The sequence below is a fragment of the Muntiacus reevesi genome, chromosome 5, assembly GCF_963930625.1.
Source record: "Muntiacus reevesi chromosome 5, mMunRee1.1, whole genome shotgun sequence".
Taxonomy (NCBI): domain Eukaryota; kingdom Metazoa; phylum Chordata; class Mammalia; order Artiodactyla; family Cervidae; genus Muntiacus; species Muntiacus reevesi.
In genome coordinates, this window is record NC_089253.1 from 9,878,076 (window position 1) to 9,902,162 (window position 24,087).

At 40.6% G+C, this 24,087-nt stretch overlaps 1 protein-coding gene across 3 annotated transcripts; it reads left to right on the forward strand.

The window, feature by feature from the left end:
- The first annotated feature begins 118 nt into the window (after positions 1 to 118).
- CCDC89 (coiled-coil domain containing 89) lies at positions 119 to 24,060 on the forward strand. Of its 3 annotated transcripts, XR_010663386.1 has the most exons (4): positions 119 to 507; positions 2,060 to 2,150; positions 6,436 to 8,140; positions 23,962 to 24,060. XR_010663386.1 is itself a non-coding variant. In XM_065936937.1 (3 exons), exon 3 carries the CDS (start codon positions 6,866 to 6,868, stop codon positions 7,976 to 7,978), a length of 1,113 nt encoding a protein of 370 aa, XP_065793009.1. In that variant the 5' UTR covers positions 119 to 507; positions 2,060 to 2,150; positions 6,436 to 6,865; the 3' UTR covers positions 7,979 to 9,631. The 3 variants fall into 3 exon arrangements, 2 of the variants coding, with proteins under 2 accessions (XP_065793009.1, XP_065793010.1); XM_065936937.1 differs by lacking the exon at positions 23,962 to 24,060 and having other exon boundaries at positions 6,436 to 9,631; XM_065936938.1 differs by lacking the exons at positions 119 to 507; positions 2,060 to 2,150; positions 23,962 to 24,060 and adding an exon at positions 5,206 to 6,143 and having other exon boundaries at positions 6,436 to 9,631.
- The last annotated feature ends 27 nt before the right edge of the window (positions 24,061 to 24,087 follow it).

The window sequence follows — 24,087 nt, forward strand, 5'->3', positions numbered from 1 at the left end:
TTCTTATTTTAAATGAAATACTTTATGTTAGGAATCTTAAAGTCCAGGACTTATCTGGTGATCTAGTGCTTAAGAGTCTGCCTGCCAATGCAGGGGACACAGGTCCGGGAACATGCCACATGCCATGGGGTAACTAAGCGTGTATGCCACAACTACTGAGCCTATGCACCTTAGAACCACGCTCCGCAACAAGAGAAGCCACTGAAATGAGAAGCCTGCACCCTGCAATAGAGAGTGGCCCACACTCATCAGAATGAGAGAAAGTCGGCACACAGCAGCGAAGATCCAACCCAGCCAAACATAAATGAATAAACATTTTCAAAAACTTCTTTAAAAGAAGGAATTCTAGAATCTAAATTCACAAGCCAGGCTAAAGAACTTCTGGGCTAATATTTCTCCAAAGTCTTTGCTGCAGCTCTGGGCCTGATTTTCTCTAAACTGGAAGCTTCAGCTATATTATTAAGAGTAGAACTTTTATTTTTTTAGAAGTAGCTGAAAACTTTGAAGGTAAGTTGTCATTTATTCTTAAAGTTTTCCATAAAGACATTGTTGCGTCATTTAATACACAAATCATCACTCCCTGTTGGAACTCCACTAGCTTGTCATTCCCAAAACAAGCTGATGATGGCTCAGCAGTTAAAGAATCTGCTTGCAGTACAGGAGACACAGGAGTTCAATCCCAGGGTTCAATCCCTGGGTTTGGAAGATCCCCTGGAGGGGTAAATGGCAACCCACTCCAATATGCTTGCCTGAAAAATCACAGAGGAGCCTGCAGCCCATGAGCTCAAGAAGAGTTGGACATGACTGAACAACTAAGCATGCCTGCAGGGGAAGCCTTGATGGAGACAAGACAGTGAGCTCTTAAAATAAGTATCTAACAAATGTCACTGAAAACAGCTCCAGTGCTGGCCTCTTTCCCCAAACAAATGCTAGAACCTTTGACCCACTAGTAAAAGCAACTAACCTAGAACAACACCCTTGCCCCATTGTCTCTCAAGGTCTTTTAGGAGGTTGTTTATCTAGTTGTATTTCCTCTTCCTGTTCTGACTGCAGAGAGGGGCAAGACCAGGTGACTAGAGACACACCTCTGATGTTGGCCTGGAACCAGAGCAGAAGGACAGACCCTGTTCCAGCCCGTGTCACTTCATACTACAAGCTACTTTCTCAGCCCTTTTTCCTTTCAGTTACCTTCTCAGCCACCTGCTAGCATCCAGCCAGCTCAGAAGCACTAATGAGATCGTTTCTAGTATCTCCCCATCCAGGGCTAGGACTGCCTGCCTCCCCTATTCCCAGATTTGCAAAACACCGGAGTGGACAACAGAACCATCCTTGCATCTACCCAAAGAACTTCCAACTGCCTCAGGATGTCCAGTGAGATGCCATGTCACTTTTTCTTTTCCCGAAAAAGGAAATATAAATCTTTAATCTCACCTGGCTGTAAGACAAAGGCTAAATGGGATTTTCATGCATTATAAAGTATGGGCCACCTGAATTCTTTAGTGAACTCAGGTTGGCAGACTTTTGATTCAGTGGGATTTTTGGCAAAGTCCCTGCTGAAAATTTTCATTTTCTTAAACTAGAGGTGTTCCCTTGGACTGCATGTTTTAGGGCTCTTTTCCTTTTTTCAGAAACCCAATCATAAAGAAGCCAAAATACACTGGGTTAGTGTATGACACTTTGTTAGTATGTATGACTTTAGGTGAAACATGAGTTCCCAGGAACTCCAATACTGTCTCTTTCTTCCTTGGTGGTGGTGGATCAACCCCTAAGTAATGTCTGACTCTTGCAACCCTGTGACTGTAGCCCACCAGGCTCCTCTGTCCATGGGATTTCCCAGGCAAGAGTATTAGAGTGGGTTGACATTTCCTTCTCCAGGGGATCTTTCCAACCCAGGGATCAAACCCTCATCTCCTGCAGTGTTGACGGTCTCCTGCATTGCAGGTGATTGCTTTTACCGCTGAACCACCAGGGAATCCCCTGACTTCCTTGGGAGTAGGAAATAGCACCACAAACAGCTCCAATGTCACAAGCTCTCAGCTAAAGCACTCCTCTTTCCTAGGTTCAGCTTGAGAGAACTTTGGGAGAAACTGGCCGAGCTTGGGTCATGTCCTCACCTGCTGCAACACTCACAGTGGCCAGGAGTGGATAGGGTAAGCTCTTGTGATTGGTCCTACCTGAGTTATGTGTCCACCCTGTGGCCAGGGAGAAGGGATCCATTTTCAGAAGAATGGGGTGTTATATAGACAGGTACTGGAAAAATCAAGAGCTAGGTACCCATTGCAATTTGTATCCCCCTCTGGTGAAAGTACTTCCAAATTCCATTATTTTAAAAATGAAGTAATATTTCGAAAAGTCACTGCTGGCTTTTCCCAGAGAAGCCAACATTTCCACACCCTCCGTGACTGCTGCAGCTTCTAAATAGGTGATAAGGTTCCTGGGAACTGCATGACCTGGTCACACGGCCTTGGCATCCACCAAAGCATGATTACTGTTAGCCTAGGCTCACTTCTAGGGAAGTTACATGGACTTCTTTGCATATCTCTCATCCATACTCACCATCTAGGTTTAAAAGTCCCTCAACATTTGCCTTCTCCTGTACTCTTCTTCCCATTCTGATTTTGGGATTGGTCTCCCATCTCCACCCCCTCCTAGACTCATTCACTAATTTCCCTAGTTTTTTTTATAAAACAAATGCTCCCACCCATGTGATCCAGTCACACACATTCCTTCCACTTCTTTGGCTGACTTGTTCCTAAATAACTGCCTCTCCTTCAGTCTTAAAAAAGAAGACTCTCACTCTCCACATTTAGCACTTCAGTCAGGATGTGGGATCAGACTTCAGATCACTGCACCCCCATTTTTATTCTTTGAGAAGAGTGGTGTGTCTAATTTATCCATCATTCTGTTAGCAGTTATAACACCGAATGGCCATTTTTCTATTATTTGTCTCTATCATTTTACGGTAGTCATCTTAAGAGCCAGGACTGCAAACCTTGGATATAACAGTTTCTCAGCATATGAATTGAATGAATGAGTGATTAAACAACTGAATGAATGATGAACTAAAGACCATAGCTTTTGGAATCAAAAAGATCTGGATGTGAATTGTGTCTCTATTACTCTCTGAGTGACTTGGGACAACTTCTTAATCTCTCTGTGTCTTAGTTTCTTTGTTCTCTGTCAACTATGAAATGTGGATCAAAATGCCTATCTTTCAAGAATATTGTTAGAATTACATGAAGAAAGATGTACAAATGCCTAGTATTATGTAGGGTATATAGGGCTTCCCCAGTGGCTCAGATGGAAAAGAATCTGCCTGCAATGCAGGAGACCTGGGTTCAATCCCTCGGTTGGGAAGATCCCCTAGAGAAGGAAATGCAACCCACTCCAGTACTCTTGCCTGGAGAATTCCATGGACAGAGGAGCCTGGTGGTCTACAGTCCATGGGGCCACAAAGAGTTGGACATGACTGAGCAACTAACACTTTCACTTTCATGTAGGGTGTATAGAAGAACTCTGTAAACATTAATAGTAGCTTAGACAAAAGACATATTTAAAAACTTGAAGGCAGGTGGGGGCTGGGGGGGGGGGGACTTGTTGGACACCACTAGCAAGAACGTTGGCCAAGGTTTGTGACTTGGACCTCCCTTGGAAGGGAATATACTGAACACCTTCAGGATCAAAGGTAGGTGGGAAAAAAGGTAGAACAAATAAAACAGTCACGGCAGAGAGGAATCAAAGGTCATTATTACTGAACTCAAGTCCTCTGAGAAGAGTGCTGTGTATAATTTATTAATGTTCCTTAGCATCACTTCCTTCGGTCTTGCAAGTTTTATTTCAGTGTGTGAAGCTTGAAATTTAAAGGAAAAGCGAAGAAGCGATGTGAGAGGCAAATTTAAAATATGTTTATGATTTTAAAAATCTTGGAACCCACTTTCATAAACCCAAAATATCTTACAATCTAAGTTGTTGCTAAAATTTTAGTTCAGGAGATTTCCCCAGTCCTCAGCCTCGCTTTCTTGCTTTCTCTACATAAACACGAGAGTCAGGACTGGGGACAAGAAAACTTGATCTCTGAGACCAGAAGGAAAATCTCAGACTCTTCCTTCAGATCTATTCTGCTCTACATGAAATCTGAAGCATTATAAAATCCATCCATCCATAAGTAACACCCCAGACTTTTTCCTTATCATCATGACTTGAGAGTTTAAGCCTGACCACCAGAAATAGTGATCACAGGAATAGCTAGCTCTCTGCTCTTGCTTAAGTTTTCACATCATTCAGATCATTCTAAATTTTAACTATTTTATCTTGCTTTTTTCAATTATCTTTCAAACACAAGCATTTCCATGCCATTAAATTACCTATAAACATGCTAATGTTTAATGTATACATAATATTTTATTATATATGAGGATATCATAATTTTCTTAACATTTTCTCTTTTTTGGACATTTAGATCTCCAACTTTTAGTTGTTATGAACCATACTTTGAAAAAAACTTTTTCTTTCAGACTATTTCTTCCTAAACAAAGAAGTCCCCAGAAGGACAATCATTTGTTCAAAAGGCATAAAGATGTCTTAAGTTTGCTATACATGCCATCAATTAACTTTGATCACAGTAGAAGAGTACCTATTTCACTATACCCTTATCAGTCCTGGATTGTCTTAAAAATAAGGGGAAACTTATTGACTAATTTGATAGATGAAGTGTTATCTATTTATAACTGACATTTATTGGGTCACCGATGGGGTTTGATTCTTAGCCATTTCATCCCCCTCATCTGTGAATTTAATTGTTCATTTCTCTTTTAAGATGTTAACCCTTTATTGATTTGTACAGGCTCTTTGTAAAACTGTAAATCTATTGTCTGTCATATTTATGGTGAATATTTTTCTCCATTTGATTTTTGCCTTCAACATCCATCCAACACACACACCTGAGTCTCTCCAAGGCATTGATCTAGTCCTTAAGGATGAAACAGACACAGTCCCTACCCCTAGGGATCACAGAGTTTAGTAGTGAGAGGCAGGGGCATAAATGATGAGTGCAATAAAGCTTTTAAATGCTCTGTTAGAAGTCCAAATAGGGTAGAGTGACTGCTCTAAAAGTGGTTAGTGGTCATGTATGAACATGTAGCAGAGAAGGCAGTGGCACCCCACTCCAGAACTCTTGCCTGGAAAATCCCATGGACGAGGAGCCTGGTGGTCTGCCATCTATGGGGTCGCACAGAGTCAGACACAGTTGAGTGACTTCTCTTTCACTTTTCACTTTCATGCATTGGAGAAGGCAATGGCAACCCACTCCAGTGTTCTTGCCTGGAGAATCCCAGGGACGGCGGAGCCTGGTGGGCTGCCGTCATGGGGTCTCACAGAGTCGGACACGACTGAAGCGACTTAGCAGCAGCAGCAGCATGTACATGTAGAAGGGGCCAGGAAAGGTTTCATGAAGGAGGTGATTCCTAACTGAGTGTAAAATGCAGAGTTAATGACTAAAGCAACAAGGTGGGAAAAAAGCATTTCGGGCAGAGGGGACACCAACAGACAGGGCCAACTAAGGAAGCTTCAATAACTAGGTTAGGTTAGGGAATAAAACATCAGGCAGGTCCAGAGGAAGAAAAGGCTAGAGAGACATCAGAGTCTCACAGTTTTTTAAATTATATATAACTTTTATATCTTTTAGATGTTCACCTTGGTTCAATTAAACTTTACCTTATTCATCTCTTACATAATATGTACACTAAGAAAGTCCTTCCTGGCTCAGGGCTTCAATGCTTACCTTTATTTTCCTCTAGTTTCCATTTTTAAAAAGTATTTTATTTTTGGCTCTGTCGGGTCTTAGTTGCAGCATGCAGGATCGTTGTTGTGGCATAGGGGTCTTTTCTTGGCGGAGCACAGGTTCTTTGTTATCATGCTAGGGCTTCTCTCTAGTTGAGGCACCGTGGGCTTAGTAGCTGTTGTTCAGGGGCTTAGTTGCCCGACCAGGGATCAAACCCGAGTCCCCTGCGTTGTAAGGCAGATTCTTAACCACAGCCCACTAGGGACGTCCCTCCATGTTTCATAGTTTTCATTTTAGTCCTTACATTTAACATTAAACATTTCAGATGTTTAATCCATCTGAATCTGACTTTGGTGTGTATAAGGTAAGCCTCATTTGAATTTTTGTGTGTGTCTTAATGTTTATCACACCTATATTATTCGTTAAGCTTTTCTCTGTAACCCTATTGTGTTAATGGGTAAAAGGGGGAGTGCTAGCTAATAAAATATATTCGCAGCTGGGCACAGTGCTTCAAGAAACAAGAGACATTTCCCCGGGGTTTGTTCTTTGACTAAGCTGGGTTAATCACTCCAGGTACAAAGTCACAGCCGTTTAGGATCCTTGTTCGCAGGGTCCTTCTGCTATTTTGTATTTATAGATTACAAATTTCTTTACAGAGCCAACGGTTTCCACGCAGAGGACTTTATTCTCAGGACCACTGAAGTGGGGGCAGGGAGGAGGACTATGTCACCACTGCTTGATTTGTTTACTCCCACAAGAGATTAGGTGGAGTCAGGTTTCCTCCCCTGATGCTGGCTGGAAATCAAGTGGAGTTGGCATCTCTGTGTAGTACATGCCAGACCCTGGGCTGTTAGCGGAGGACTGTGATTGGCTAGAAAAGCAAGCATAACCTGACCTGATTGGCTCTGGACTCCCTCCTGTTGTTACTCCACAACAATCTGAAGACCGGTCCACCAATCACAGGGCTCCTTACTGGGTACACAACTGCTGGAGATTGCCAGGAGCCCCTAGCAACATCGTGGCTTTTGAAATCTGGAAGGTGGGGTAGTGAGCAGTCAGCTCTGCAGTCAGTAGAGGAGCGTGTCGATGCCTCAGGAAGAGTCTGATCCCAGGATGGACACCCCACCCTCTGAAGAACACTTAGATAAGCAAACCAAAAAACTGGAAGACCAGGAAGAAGAGATGGAGTTTAAGGAGCTGGATGGTCTGAGGGAAGCCTTGGCAAACCTCCGGGGGCTGTCCGAGGAGGACAAGAGTGAGCGGGCGATGCTGTGTTCCCGCATCCAGGAGCAGTCCCAGCTCATCTGCATCCTGAAGCGGAGGTCCGACGAGGCCCTGGAGCGCTGCCAGACCCTGGAACTGCTCAACAGCGAGCTGGAGGAGAAGAGGCTGCTGGAGGCCGAGGAGCTGAAGGCCAAGAACCAGCAGGCCCAGAAGCTGGAGGAACGCTTTATGACCCTGGCCGCCAACCACGAGTTGATGATCCGCTTCAAGGATGAACACAAAAGGCAGAACGCCAAGTTGCAAGAGGAGAACAAGAAGCTGAGGCTGGAGAATGACCAGCTCTTCAGCCCAGCGCTGAAGGCCCAGGAGGCCAAAGTGGTGCAGCTCACAGCCCGGAGCGAGGCCCTCGCCAAGGAGCTGGAGACCCTGCAATGCAAGTACGCCCAGGATGTCTGCCAGGCCCAGGCCCGAGAGCAAGAGCTGCTGGAGTTGCAGAACCAGCAGGCCTGCGCCCACACCGAGGAGACGGAGCGGCTGCGCTCGCAGCTGCAGAGCCTCCAGGAGCAGCAGCAGGAGGCCCTGCAGCAGGCGGCCAAGGCCGAGCAGGCGCACAGCCAGCAGAACCAGGAGCTGCGGGCCCGGCTGCAGACCGTCACTCGGGAGAAAGAGGAGCTGCTGCAGCTGTCCATGGAGAGGGGCAAGGTGCTTCAGAACAAGCAAGCGGAGATCCGCCGGCTGGAGGAGAAGCTGGAGATGGCCGACGTGGCCAGGAGGCATGCGCTCGAGCGCTTTGAGCAAGAGGCCGTGGCCGTGAACAGCAACTTGCGAGTCCGGGAGCTTCAGCGCAGGGTGGATGGCATCCAGGCCGCCTATGATGAACTCAGGCTGCAGTCCGAAGCTTTCAGAAAGCACAGCCTAGATCTTTTAAGCAAGGAGAGAGAACTCAATGCCAAACTCCGCCATCTCTTTCCATAAGGTTTCTGCCTCCTCTGGCCTCCGATGGAGAAGTCAAATATCTGTGCCTTACTCTTATGGCGACAGTCAAGATGGTATTCCATTTATTCTACTTTTAAGTACGAGAGACCACTCAAAGAAAAGCTACTTTACTACAGTGATGTTGTTTACTACAGTGCCATTGTAAGGGTAACACTGATTTTTCAGTCCTACCACCTAGAATACATGAGATTTACCAAATTTCGTTGTGTGCCTTTGAAATCTTCCTAAGTTTGCTATCAGTATCTCCACCTCTCCTATAACTTATTCATTCTCAATCTCAGATATCTTCAGCTGTCCTAAGTTTTAAAATTAGCAGCTCTTACTTTTCAGAGTGCAATGGGGGATGTATTATTGTGAATAAGTGCAATGGGATGTGTTATTGTGAAAAATAGCACAGTTAGCCCTTGTAGACAGATAGGCTTGTAACCTCCCACAACTGAGACTGTAAGCTATAACAGTTAATAGCATATTAATAGCATGAATAACTTGCAGAAAAGTGTCTGATTTTGTAACTGGCCAAACAGTTACTTGCCTTACCTGCTTTATGGAATATCCTTTTATTTGCACTAGCCTGGAGAACAAAAATTGAGCTCATTAAGTTGTTTTCCAAAGTAGGCAAAGTTTATTATAGTCATTCTATATGAGCAATATGATTCAAATAAATAAAATCCACCTTTTAATTTTCCCTGCAAACTTAGATCACATTCCATTTTCTTGTCCCCCCCCCCCCTTAATAAAAATAGGATTTGAAAGTGAAAGTGAAGTCGCTCAGTTTTGTCGACTCTTTGTGACCCCATGGACTATAGCCCACCAGGCTCCTCCATCCATAGGATTTTCCAGGCAAGAGTACTGGAGTGGGTTGCCATTTCCTTCTCCAGGGGATTTTCCTAATCCAGGGATGGAACCCGGGTCTCCTGCATTGTAGGCATGATGCTTTTGCAGTCTGAGTCACCAGGGATTTAGAGTTACAAGAAAGCAGATATCAGTAGCTTCATTTAATATTTCACAATATGTTAACAGACAAAAGTCCCCAATTTAGGGCAACAAGTCATACACTGGATATGATACATACAGCAACACAGAGTGATTGCTTTGTTTCTATTAGCATACTTTCTTGAAACTCATTTTGTAAAAAAAAATTTTAATGGGAAGTATATATGTATACTTACAGCATTTTTGTAGCAATACTTAAATGTGTAATGATAAAAACAGGTAACAGTTATTATATATATTTATACAAAGTTCTTAAAGAGGTAGATATAAAAATACACTTTATGCTTCCTTATTTCTCGGTATTTAGTTAACATAGAAGCATATTATGGCTACTTCCCAAGACAGATTGTAATATAGTATTTTTCTTACCCATTTAGTATAGGGTGCCAAGAGATACCTAATGATATGGATTTGTTTAAAAAAATATTACTTGGTATCTTTTTAATAAATAATTTTAAGCATCACTTGCTTTAACCTAAAGCAATTTTTAAAACCAATTTTCTCACATTTTTAATAAGATCATGGTATTAAATACAGTTTCCAAGGATCCACCTTGCTGGCTTGAAAGGATTATTTACTTCCTTGAGAAGGGAATGGTAACCCACTCCAGTATTCTTGCCTGGAGAACCCCATGGACAGAGGAGCCTGGTAGGCTACAGTCCATGGGGTCGCAAAGAGTCGGACATGGCTGAGCGATTTCACTCACACATTATCAAGAATCAGAATATAGGAGATAATTATGGTTACCTTTTATTGAGTTCATATTGTTTATCATTCTACTGAAGCACTTTGAATGTATTATTCTATTTAATCCTTAGCACCACGGAAGAAGGTTATAGTGTTCATTTCTATTTCAAAGAAGAGGAAAACTGAGATTCAGTAATTTGCTTATGGTCACTGGGGACCGGTGGTTTTGATGACATCACACTGAAAGATTTATTGACTGTCTACTGAGTAAGCTTAGGGAGCGGGGTGGGCACTGGGAATAAGCAATGAAAAAGCACATTTTCTGCCCCAGAAGAGCTCCCGCACAGTCTAGAGGCAAAAGAGCAGTCACAACAGTGTAATGTGTGTTCAGGGGTGTGATGAGATCATAGAGGGTAAGACACACACACAGAGCAGTTACATGCCTGAGGGTGAGCGTTGGGATGGAAGAGAGGATTGCCAGGGATGACTAACACAGGAGCTGACATGTAAGTCGTTCTTTAAACGACTAGTAGAATTTTATAAGGTGGAGAAAAGGAAGATTTGAGACAGCACTGTAGAAAGTCACGGAGATTTCTTTTTTTTTACAAATGTCCAGGATATTTGGGGAAATCATAAGTGGCTGTAAGGGGGTAAGGGAGAAGCATGTCTACAATTAAAAGGAAGAGGAGAGAGGGCACAGGAGTCTGGCAAGGGCACAAACAATGACCCACAGGCCGACCTGCTTCCTCCGCCTCCCACGCGAGTTCAGGCGGAGCCGTGAGGAGATTGTGCGCATGCGTGCCAACGGCTCTGCCTGCCCCCGCCCCGGGCCTCTGCAAGCTCCGCCCACTTGCCCTAACCGCCGTCTGGTGGGATGGAGGTCTCTCAGGTTCACCCTTCATGCTCAGCCTGTGAGGAGAAGGAAGAGGCTCCTGGAAGCCACCTGAGGGCCGTATGAGCAGGGAATACGGGGCTCCTTGTTGAGAAGTGTTGGCTAGCGCAGGACTTGCCTCCAGGACTCCTCATTAGGTTGGGAAAGGTAAGGTACCTGCTCCCCACAAGGTGGGCGCAAAGAAAGGGTTCCCCGGCTCTAAGGACAATACCATTCATAGTCATGCTGAGGAGTTCCTGTTAGGTTGAACCATATATAATTTTCACTTCCGTAGGTCACAAATGAATAGCTACGGGCCATTTTATAATGCTCACGCCAGTACTCTTCAGGGTTTCCTTGGTGACTCAGAAGGTAAAGCGTCTGCCTGCAATGCGGGAGATTGGGGTTTGATCCCTGGGTGGGGAAGATCCCCTGGAGAAGGAAATGGCAACCCACTCCAGTATGCTTGTCTAGAAAATACCTTGGACAGAAGAGTAGGCTACAGTCCATGGGGTCACAAAAGAGTTGGACACGACTGAGCCATAGGTTCTAATACCCTTCATCCTTACTGACAAAATCTAATACCCAGATACTGGAAAGAGATGGACAATGAGAATAGAAGGTCAAAGACGGATGGATGCCTAGAGAACAGCTGAGAAAAAGAACCCACAACACAAACTAAGAGGAATGTGAACCTATCGTGTGTCAAGTGCTTTTAATGTCACTTTCATTCCAGCTCTCCAAGGGAGGTGCAATGATCACTATTTTACAGATGAAAAAAGTGAGACTCAGAGAGGGTGACTTGCCTAAAGCCAGGAAGCCTTGGGGTACAGGAGTGAGTTTTGAACCTAAACTCTTCTAGCAGGACCGTCTTATGCATGTGCCACCTGCCCATGAATCAAGCACTTGGTTCTACTGCTGCTGCCTTGAGAATCATAATTGTGTGGCAAGGGGCTCCACATTTTCATGTTGGGCACTGCAAATAATGTAGCTGCACCGCTCACTGGCTATCAAACCCATGCTTTTTCCCAGTATACAAAACACCTCACCAGCCACAAAAAGACACTGATTTCTTTCCCCTCCTTTGTGCTTCACAGCACTTTTGTATTCTACTCTCTCAATGTTTATCTTTTTTAGTCTGTGACTCAGACTGGATTAGAAGATGGGCGACTAGTTACTGTGGAATGCTGATCTGTAGTGATGCTTATCACTGGAACAAACTGTCATAATGTAAATCAACCACTTTCAAATTACTGCCCTTGAGGGGAAATTGAAAAAAACAGAGCAACAGAACTCCTATCTAAAGCAGACCTAGATTGCTATTAATTTGTCTGTGGCTTCCAGAAGCAGTAACCCTAAGGTGAAAATCTTTAGAGGTTTGAAAACTAACTAATAAATGAGCAGTGCTGTGGAGTTGATAAGTGTGATCTTTTGTGTTACCCACTTTGTAAGCCTTTCTGTGTGTCTCTGAAGAACTTCTCTGTTTCCCAAAATTCCAAGTGAAATAGAAAAGGAAGGAGAACTACAGGAACAGTGAACTGCCTGGCTGATGTTCTCATAATATTGACTCTCTTTCACTTAGTGAAAATTAAGTGAAGTTAATTTGTTTCTAGTAAATAAAGTATTGATAAAAAATCTCTTTCTCCCCAACTCCACTACATGGAAATTAAACCTTTAAATAACATTGTTTGAAGGAATACCTGCCCAGGTGCTTGCTGTTCTATCCAGCCCTCGTTGACTCCGTTACCTGTGGAGTGGCTGTGACTGGGTCAAGGCGGGAATGAGTCTGTCTGTGTTCCCCACCATGACAAGATCAAGAGATTTGGGTAGACCTTTGAGATACTATCTCTTGCCACACAAATAAAGGAAAGAGGACCACAATCCTAACTAGTCTCCCCAAAGCTGACCAGATGACTTGTCTTCCATTATCATTTGCCAAAATTGGGCCATATGCAAACACCTCAACCAAACATCTCCATGGGCAAAGCTGTTACCATGACTGACTTAAGCCAGTCTCTGTGACATATAGTATGTGGGGCTACCTAACAAAAGTATGACTTTGTCAGCAAGGATGAAGGGAGATGGATGTTGTACAATGTCTGCTGTACCACAACTACTTAGATTGACAGGGCCTTATCAGGCTGGGAATTTTTATTTTCTTTTTTAATTTCAGCCTCTTAAAAAAGTTGTTGGAATTTGGGGAGGTGGCCAAGAGAAGATTTTTCTAATCAGTTGTCTGTCTCCTTAAGAACAAACTGGATATTATTTTCCAAACACTAAGAGCATCTTACTAAAGTTTAGGGCCTAGGGCTATACAGATGAGTCTCCCTATTTGATGTTCTTTCCAAACTTCTGTTTATCCCACTTGACAAAACTAATTCAAGAAAAACTTTTCCCTTGGACAGAAGTTCCTGGTCATTCATTTCACACTCAACTAACTACAGTACCCTTTTCCCAACCCCCTCACTTCCCAGTTCACCAAAGAAATTTCACTTTTGCCAAACTCTCCCTCTTTAATGTTCTGATCTGCTTTTACTTGCATTAATGTAAAATAATCTTCCCTTTCATGTTTAACATGATTCATTACAGAGTTGTTTGTGATGGCAAAAGATTGGAACTACCCTACATACCGTCAATAAGGAACTAATTAAATATTAAATAAATCATGGGCCCTCCATACTTGGAATACATTGCAAAGGGGGGGGAAAAAAGGCAGAAAGAAAAAGGAAGCTCTCAATGTACTAATACAGAAATATCTCCAGGATATATGTAAGGGAAAACAGAGTGCAGAATATCTATCATTTATTACCTTAGTGCAAGGGAGAGAGAATGGATGGGGAATAAGAATGTAAACATATGTACCCCATCTGTATAAATAAATATTGGGAAAAAAATGCTAGAGAGAAGTGTTTATTGGTGGTATAGAGGAATGTGGGGACAAGGATGGGTAGGGATAGGATGTGAAGGAAACTTCTCAACTTATGCCATTTTATATCATTTGACTCTTGAATCATGTGACTGTGTGTGCTAAGTCTCTTCCATCATATCTGACTCTTTGTGACCCTGTGGACAGTAGCTTGTCAGGCTCCTCTGTCCATGGCATTCTCCAGGCAAGAATACTAGAGTGGGTTGCCATGCCCTCCTCTAGGAGATCTTCCCGACCCAGAGATCAAACCCGCATCTCTTATGGCAGGCAGGTTCTTTACCACTAGCATCACCTGGGAAGCCCCACCATGTGACTATATCACCTCTTAAAAAATACAGAAATTGGAAATTCCTTGATGGTCCAGTAGTTAGAACTCTGTGCTGTCACTGCTGAGAGCCCAGGTTGAATACCTGGTCAGGAACTAAGATCCCACAAGCTGTGCGACATGGCAATATATATATATTATGTATGTAGTAAAATTAAAAACAAGGAAGTATCTTCCACATAACTATTTCCGAGTAAGCTGTATTTCTGTGTAGATGACTCAAAAAGCCTACAGATTTTTCCTTCCCCCAAGAACTGCATAGACAAGACATTTTATATGGAGCCAAATACGGCTTGACAGATCCAGGTCAGGCTGTTCATCTGGAAGCTGCTGCTCTCATGAATGTTCGGCCACACACGACTAATGACAGTATTTTTTTCTACCCTAAGGAGTACCTCCTAATGATTTCTATTTCTCTCCTAAATTTAAAGTTTAACTATATTAACTTTTCTCATGGATTTTCACATGTTTATATGATACCTAAATTTTAGATTTTGGAAAGACTGTTTTCTCATATCTTCAAGATTTTAGGCTTTGGGTGTTGGTTTTTTGTTTTACTCTAACAGATGAAGAAAAATGGTAGAGGTGAAGCAGGCTAAGTCATTCTGATCCTCCAACTTTAATAACTGATTTAATATATCTCATTTATGTCACAAATATTTACTGAGAGTCTGTTATTGGCTAGGCACTGTGTTAAGTGCTAGGTACAGCGTGAGCAACAAGGAGGCCCGATCTCACTGAATCTGTATCCTAGTGGGTGAGAAGAAAATGCTGAAGGATGGGATGACATGAGAGTGCATAGCAGGGTTTCTTAACCTAAGGTAGAAGAGGTAAGAAACAGCTTTTCCTAGAAGTGGCATTTAAGCGATCCCATGTACTGTAGCCCTCCAGGCTCCTCTGTCCATGGGATTCTCTGGGCAAGAACAGTGGAGTAGGTTGCCATGCCCTCCTCCAGAGGAATCTTCCCAATCCAGGGTTTGAATCTGCGTCTCCTGCATTGCAGACGGATTCCTTACCCACTGAGTTACCTGGGTAGCATGTGTAAGAATTGTCAAAGAGTAGAGAAGAGAAAAACATGAAAGTAGTTCAGAATCCTTTATAGGACTTCCTGTTCTTTAAGAAAATTGCTTTCACAATAGTCACACCATCCAGGGCTGCAGAATAAGCACTCAGTAGACTCTAACAAGAGACTGGTGAGATTAATCCCATTATGCACACATCCATATTTACCTACACCCCTGTTAGAAATCTGAGTCTTCATAATCTGGCTTAAGCCTCCCAGTGCCCTGTCCGCATTCAAATCCTTTCACTAGACCCTTTAGAATCCGAAATCTATGATCAGCAAACTAGCTAAGTGCAGTGAGTGAAGGGGTACATTGGCATCAGACTGCCTGGTTTCAAATCTTGTCACTGGGTGTCCTTAAATAAGATCTTACTGGGTGAAGAGGAAATTGGAGAGCTGAAATTTTTAGTGACTGAGCATTTATTCTACTTTTCCTGTTCCTGTATTTCAGGGTAACAAAATGGCCCATCTGTGATGAGATAAAGTCACTTTTCACAGAAGAATCCCAGATGATAGAAGAATCCCAGTTAATAAATGTAGTGAAATAATTTATTCAGGCCCTGATCATCATTAGATGAAGCCATCAGGAGAAAGATTAACGGAGAATTTTATTGTCACCATTTGAAAACATTGATCAGTCTTAGCATCACTAAAATCAGGAAAGTTAGACCTTGCAGGCCTTCTAGTTGATGCTAGTGGTAAAGAATCCACCTGCCAATGCAGGAGACACAAGAAATGTGGATTCAATCCCTGGGTACAGAAGATCCCCTGGAGTAGGAAATGGCAACCTGCTCCAATATTCTTGCCTGGAGATTCCCATGGACAGAAGAGATTGGCGGGCTACAGTCTATAGGGTTGGAAAGAGACACAACTGAGCTCGCGTACGCGCGCGTGCACACACACACACACACACAGGTGATGTGCCATGAGAAACAGCACTTCTTAGGAAGTATTCTGGCCAAAACTGTTGAACCTTGAGCTAAAAAAACCCTAAGAACTAATTTCCCACTTACAGGAAATATAGGGTTGAGAGAAAAGTCAAACAAAACAAGAAAGAAAACAAATATAGAATAATGGGACACTCAACAGGACAGCTCACTTGGCTTCTTCAGAAAATTAGATGGCATTGGTGAAAAGGGATGGAGGGATGCTGTCTTAGATTAAAAGAGGCTTCAGAGATAATAGGAATGTATAGAATTGTTTGAATCCTTATTTAATAAAGCCATCTGTAGTCAGTATCCCCTGCACTGGCAGGCTGATTCTTAGCCAATAGACCACCTGGGAAGCCCTACATCAGGATTTTCATTTTAAAATATTTCAGAAAAAAAAAAGGCAGGAGGATGAAGCACATGTGGCAAAATTTGGATACATCTTAAATTTGGAGGATTCAGGGTACTCTTTTCTCTAGCTCTGTGTATGATTGTAGATTTTCAGTATTAAAAAAAAAAGTTAATGAAGAACTGAGATTTGTGAAGGAAGGAGGAAGAGAAGTGAGTTGAAACTGGCAATGGGATGCAAGAGCAACTCCGCCAAGTTCTGACTCTGAGATTCCTGGGGTGAGAGATAAGACAATTTCCCATCTGAGAAGTGGAGTACGTCCTATCAGAACAGGAAAATCCTGCAAGTCTCCAATGCCCAAGCTTCACCGGTTGTCCCTTCCCCTCCAAAGCAGCAAATCTCACCTTCACAGGCAGCAGCTATGGGGCTTGATTAGTTGGGAGGCATGGTAAGTTCTTACTATTTTAATTGGTTACAAATGGTGGTCATTTTTAAAATAAAATAAATCAGATCCCAGATTAGTCCAGAATAACGTAGCTCATTTATTTGCATTCACAAATGCATTTTTGAGATGAAAGGAATGGAAATACAGCCAGAACACAGAAAACTGCTTATAATCCATGCAAGTATGTAGTGCTTGTAAACATAATCCTACAGTACCCTAGACAATGCCAACCTTTTGAGTGTTCAGTTTTCATCCAATCATAAAAATCCTCTCATGGTTATAGTTCCTGCCTTTTATGGATTATACTTCATGGGAGCACAGGCAGACTATATTAAAATAAGCACTCTTGCCTCTGTAGCACTCTTATCCTTCAGCTGTATCCTTACACAGCGTGGATATAGCACGCTGTATCCGTTAGTGAAACCTCAGCCCTGATTCAGCTGCATTCCCTACCATCTCTGCTCCAATTCCTGTTGTAGAAAAATCCAATAGATGTATGTACTAGTGATAGGGTACCATAAAGCCATGGTCTTTGTAGAGGATTTAATAGATAGGTACTCATCATCCATTTCAATCCCTCTTTTGTTTTTAATGTGCTTTCCTGTATGGTGCAAATGGAAAAGCTAAAACAAAAGAAACACACACCCAAAAACTGTATTTTCAGATTCCTCTGCAGTTATATTTGGTACTTACAAATGTAGTGGGCATCTTTTCCCCCCGCTTTGGCTGTTGTTGTTCCCAAGCACATTCTTGGAGATGTTGAGTTTTCATCCTAGTATTCATTCACTAGTTTTATCTATCTATCTATCTATCTATCTATATCTATCTATCAAGTATAGGTGATTTACAATATTTTATTAGTTTTAGTTGTAAATCATGATGATTCAATATTTTTATAGACTATGCTCCATTTACAGTTACTACAAAACAATGACTGCAATTCCCTGTGTTGTACAATTTATCCTTTGTGCTTATCTATTTTATACATAGTAGTTTGTATCTCTTAATCCCATACCCCTGCTTTTCCCCACTCTCCTTCTCTCTCCCTACTGGTAACCACTAGTTTGGTTTCTATATTTGTATGTCTGTTTCTGTTGTGTTATATTCATTTGTTTGTTTTATTTTTTTAGATCCCACATATAAGTGATAACATACAGTATTTTCCTTTCTCTAACTTATTTCACTAAGCATAGTACTCTCTAGGTCCACCCACTTTGTTGCAAATGGCAGAATTTCACTCTTTTTATTGCTGTGTAATAGTCCATTGTATACATATCTATTCATATGTTAATGGACACTTGGGTTGCTTCCATATCTTGCCTGTTGTACATAATGCTGCTGTGAACAATGGGGTGCATGTATCTTTTCAAATTAGTGCTTCCTCCCTTCCTTCCTCTGTCTCCCTTGCGTCTTTCCTTCTCTCCCTTTCTTTCATTCTTTCATCCTTTTTTTCTTTTTGATATATACCCAGAAGCTGGGTCATGTGATAGTTCTATTTTTTTTTTTTTTGAGGACACTCCATACTCTTTTTCCATAGTGACTTGCCAATTTACGTTTCCACCAATAGTGTATAAGGGTTCCGTTTTCTCCAATTCTTACCAACATTGGTTATGTATAGACTTTTGATGATGGCCCTTCTGACCTGTGTGCACTGATACCTCATTATGGTTTTGATTTGCATTTCTCTAGTGATTAGCAATGTTGGGCATCTTTTCATGTGCCTCTTGGCCATCTGCATGTCTTCCCTAGAAAAATGTCTATTCAGGTCTTCTCCCAATTTTGTATTCAGTTGTTTTTTTGATATCAAGTTTTATGAACTGTTTATATATTTTGATATTAATCCCTTGTTGGTCATATCATTGCAAATATTTTCTCCAGTTCAGTAGATTGTCTTTTCATTTTGTTCATGGTTTCCCTTACTGTGAAAAACTTTTTAGGTTAAATTAGGTCCCATTTGTTTATTTTTGCTTTTACTTCTTTTGTCTTAGGAGAAAGATCCAAAAAAAATTGTTACTATTTATATCAATGAGTGTTCTGCCAGTGTTCTCTTCCAGAAGTATTATGTTCTTACATTTAAGTCTTTAAGTTCATTTTGAATTTATTTTTGTATATGATGTTAGAAAATGTTCTAATCTTTTTCTTTTACATGTAGCTGTCCATTTACTAGTTTTATGAGATATGGTAGTCAGCCCCCAAGATGGTACCTAATGATTCTTGTCTTCGTGTGTTCATATCCTTCCATAGTGAGTAAGGTCTGACTCATATGACTGATTGAATACTACAGAAGTGATTGTGATTTCTGAGGCTAGGTCATAAGATATTTGCTGATGCTTCCTTGGTGTCTTGGATTGTTCACGCTGGGGGACGCCAGCCATGTGGCAGTGCAGACACTCACACAACCTGTGGATGGGCCCGCAGGGAGAACGAACCGAGGCTTCCATCAGGAGCAACCTGTCAGCCACCTTAGAAGTAGGTGCTCTGGTTTCAGCCAAGCCTTCAGATGACTCCAACCCAGTCAAAATCTGGCTGAGTTTCATGAGAGTTTCAAAGCAAGGCTGCTTAGCCAAGGCACTTACAAATTTCTGACCAACAGAAACTGCTAGAGATAAGAAATGTTTATTGTTAGTTTAAGCCACAAGAAGCAGCATACATTTATTGTTTTGTTTGTTTGTTTTAGGTTTCGGGTAACTTTTTAGGCAGCAGTACATAATTAATACATGGGGCTGAGAGTCCTGGAAGCAGTGCTCTTGAAGTCAACATTCCAGTTTTGTATCTACAACTATCCCAACCTGGGCAGAGATAACAGCACCCTAGTAGGCCTGTTAGGCCACATTGCACTAAGAGCCATTCTTGATCACCTGGCCTAATGCCCCCTCTTCTAGTCCTTCCAATTACTTTGTATACATCGTCTCTGTATTAACAGCTTTTCCTGCTTAAAATAGCTGAAGTGGTTTCTGTTTCCTGCAACCGAGCTTACCCTAATAAAAATACCCATCTCAAATCAGTAGCTAGAATAAGGCAAGGAAATTGATTATTCACAGCATTATTTAGCATCATTCTGGAAGTGCTATTTAATTATAAGTCAAGATAATAAAACAAGTATTGCAAAGAAGGAAGCAAAATTGTCATTGTATATAATAAGATGATATAACTGTTTACCAAGGAAATTTGAATAAGTAAACTGAAAATAAAGACTTAAGAAAGTTCAGCCATTGAATCTAGATAAACACAGTCTTCATCATACATATTTACTCTGCCACATGAAGCATCAAAGATGAATAAAACTGAACTGGAAAGAATCTGGTAGAAAATGGTTTGGAGACAGCCTTTTCAAAATGTATCATTTCTAGGGAGAAACTAAACAGTACAACTTGAGAGCCCACAGTGATTCCCTGGTACATTTGGTGAGGCCTCCCAAATCTATTACCATATTTAAGGAAATAATATGTGTAAAGTCCTATATATGCCCAATATTGATAAGGGCTCCTAACTAGCAGTTATTATTATTACTATCATATTACAATTATTAAAATGATCCTTGCCTTGTAGGTCCTTATAACAGAACTACATCAATGGAAACTGGAAAAAAAGAAAATTCAGTGAGTGAGTCAGTTAAAAATTTAACAAAAACATCAGTAGCTTTCCTGTGGAGCAACAATAACCATTTAAAAAGCATAGAAAAAGAAATAGTCCAGTAGCCCCCAAAAATGCATAAAGTAACTGAGGAAAATAATAAATTTAATGCAATTTCCATGAAAATTACAGCTTTTTTTTTAAACTTGGAAAATTTTATAAAGTTATCTGGAGGAATAAATATTCAAATACAGATTTAAAATTCTGAGAAAGACTAAAAAAAGTCTTGTCCTATGACATATTGAAATATAAAACTGCAACAAAAATATACTGATTTTGCTTCCAAAATGGATACACTAATCAATGAAATAGAAGAAAAACACCAGAAATAGATCCAACTATATATAAGAATTTAATATATGGCACAAATGTTGGGACATCAGTGAGTACAAGTATGGATTCTTCAATAAACTGTATTGTAGCAGATAACTTTTTGAAAAATTATATTCTTATGTCACATTTTATACCAGAATAAATTCCAGTTGGCTCTGTTAATAAATGAAATAATCACTCATATTGTTAAAAAAAACAGTAATTTATAAATAGAAGAAATTAAAGGAGTTCTAAAATACATAAGTAAATATCACTATTATTTAGTTTAATAAAGGCTTTTTCAGCTAAACATCAAAGCCAGAAATCATGAAGAAAAGTTTAATAGACCATTTAGAAATTATAGTAAAACAAGTAGTTTTAGCCCTTCCCCCCAATGATCAACTAGAGGAAAAACTGGAACATAAATGAGACAAAAAAATGTTTTTCTTTTTTTTTTTAAAGAATGTTTTTCTTATAATGCAAGGGATTCATATAAATTAAGAAGGAAAAAAGACAAATATCTTTCTTGACAAACATCTCACTTCAAAGAAAAGTGGACTAAGATGGTAAAAAGACTGTAAACATTAGAAATCAGTTGGTAATGTGAAAAACATTCAAGCTAATAATTAAAGAAATGCCCATTCACACAAAAAGATGCCCCTTTTTAGATTGGCACATTTTAAAAAGAACAAATCCACTTTGATGAGTGCATAGAAATTAAATACTGTAAAACACCATTGGTGATAGATACCATAGGTAATAAGAGGTAATATTCCCATAGGTAATAATAAGTCTATGTATAAAAATTGTAGACAGATATTCTACTTCCAATAATTTGTCCTAAGGAAATCATAGGATAAGTGAACAAAGATATTTGTGCAACATTTTAGTGTGGTATGTAACAGTGAAAAATCCAATACAACCACAACCTAAGTGCTATCAGTGAGGTTGATTGAAAGTTGGGAAGTTCCTGAAATGAAATTCTAGACAGTCAACAAAAATAAGCATGCAAATATATATTTGGTAGTATAAAATATGTCAACAAAATATTCACATAAAAACATTAGAGTTCAGAGAAATAAAACAATTTATGTAATATATCCATACATAGAAAAACTCTTTATATTACACATCAAAATTTTAATAAATCATTTTGGGGTAGTTAGATTATGGGTAATATTCTACTTATTTGTATATTTCTGCACTATCTGAATCTTTTACAATGATTATTATAACCAGAAAAGAAAATTAAAAAACCAACTGTGAAGAAGGAGAGAATGAGAAGAGAGGAATGATCAAAGGGAGGGAAAGTCGTTTCTGCTGTAGCTGCTTTTTTGTCTTCTGAGGCTACACTGTAAAAATTCCCTTCTCTCAGTTTTTTACTTTTCTCTTAATTCATTGGAGAGGCTCTTAAACCATGTATAGTTAAACCGAAATCTTGTAATTTAGGGAAAAAATGATAAATCAATCCATGATCTTGATTTTGCCTTAGGAGAAAATACAGTTCGATTGGATGACCAGCAACACAAAACACCTGTTAAGTCAAAGTATGCCAGAAAACTTGTTATCTCGAACTGTTCGCTGTTCTACTTTTGCAAAACCTTCCCTAATGGGGCTTCCCTGGTGGCTCAGAGGGTAAAGTGTCTGCCTGCAATGCGGGAGCCCCGCGTTCCATCCCTGGGTCGGGAAGATCCCTTGGAAAAGGAAATGGCAACCTACTCCAGTATTCTTGCTTGGAGAATCCCATGGGCAGAGGACCCTGATAGGCTACAGTTGAAGGGGTCTCAGAGCGTCAGACAGGACTGAGCGACTTCACTTACTCTTTCGTTTCCTAAAGGGAAGATTAAGGAGTTAACTGGAGGCCACTCATTTCTTCTTCTAGATTCATCAGTCAGTCAGTTCAGTTGCTCAGTCGTGTTTGCCTCTTTGTGACCCCATGGACTGCAGCACGCCAGGCTTCCCTGTCCATCACCAACTCCCGGAGCTTGCTCAAACTCATGTCTAGATACCATCAGTTCAGTTCAGTTCAGTCGCTCAGTCGATACCATAGGTCATGCTTATTTGTGTCCCTTGCAGAATCGTTTTCATTTAGTTGAGTTTTAGTGCAATGCCTTCAGTTAAAAGTTGGAAACCTTCTTCATTCATTCAACAAATGTTTATCAAAGCCTACCCTGTGCCAGGTACTGTTTGGGACCTATCAGTATCCAAATTTCCTGGAACTTGCTTTCAATTCTTCTAGAAAACAGCCAAATAAAGGAAGGTTTGGTGAAGTTATCTGCTGCTTTATTCAGTATCTCATTTAAAAGTTTCTTTAAGACATGAGAACAGGAAAAGCAGTTAAGGAATTCATGTGTACTTTACTCATAAGCAAATAAAGGAAAGTTTGTTTGGGTTACCAGGAAGCTTAGTCTACTGTTAGCTCAACTTGAGTAACTAAGATTTTATGTCCATCCGATTCTGAAACAAACCTTTCCTCCTTTAGACTCCTTATCTTTTTCATCTGTATTTTCACTGACTTTGCTTTGTAAAAATTTGAGTTATTTCACTGTTTTCTAGTGTATTTGTGAACTGCCTCAAACCTGAAATCCTTGTGGGTTTTAAGGAACAATATAAACAACACCACGAGGAAACAGACAAATCCAGATTGTGATGCATTTTTCAAGACAACTGACCTTGTTTTTTTAAAAAAAGCCAATGTGAAATGTGATAGGGGGTGTTCTAGTTTGACAAATGGAGGGCGGGGGAACATAACAAATGCAAGAAGTGGTTTGTGATTGGATCCTGGCTCAAAAGAACATATCTGCTATAAAAGATTATTTTTGAAGAAAGCTGAACAAATTTTGAATATGATATGAGTAATAGGTAATATTGACAAGATTGTTAATTTTCTCCAGACCTGATAATAGTATTATGATTATGAAAGAGAGTGTTATTTTTAAAGATGCATACGGAAGCATGTTGAGGTGGTGTGTTTTGTCTCAAACTTTGGGATAATTCAGCAAAAAAAAATATTTTACAAACATTTATATAAAATGTATATGACAAATTGTTAATTGTTGAGTCTGGGTATTGGGTAGTATTGTTGAATTAGAATACTCTTTCACATATTCTGTATATTTGTAAATTTTTTAAACAAAATCTGGAAAAATTACATATGAATGACATTCTTTTCTTCTAGTACTATTTAAGTGTTTGAGTGAAACCATCTTGTACTATAGCGTAAGGGGGCGGGGCAATTTAAAAAATGGTTTGATTAGCAGTCTTAAATTCCAGGATAACTTTGATTATTCATAAATGTGGTATCGATCAGTTCTGAGCGATAGTTAACTTCACTGGAGGTGGAAGCTAGAATACAGAGGATAGAGAAGCGAGGGCCGAGCGGGCAGACCACCGTTTCAATAAATCCCTGGTTTGTTGTTATTTTTGCAGCTGTTACTATGACATCACTGGAGATCTGGAATTACGCCTGGTCTACCGAACTCTCGCGATACTAGAGCCCAGTGGAGCGCAAAATGCGGTGGGAGGGGCTGGGGCGAGATCGACTGACTTCCGGCC

What these genes read in the sequence shown, in the direction of transcription:
- CCDC89 (XM_065936937.1), top strand. Translation starts at nt 6,866, where the DNA reads ATGCCTCAGGAAGAGTCTGATCCCAGGATGGACACCCCACCCTCTGAA.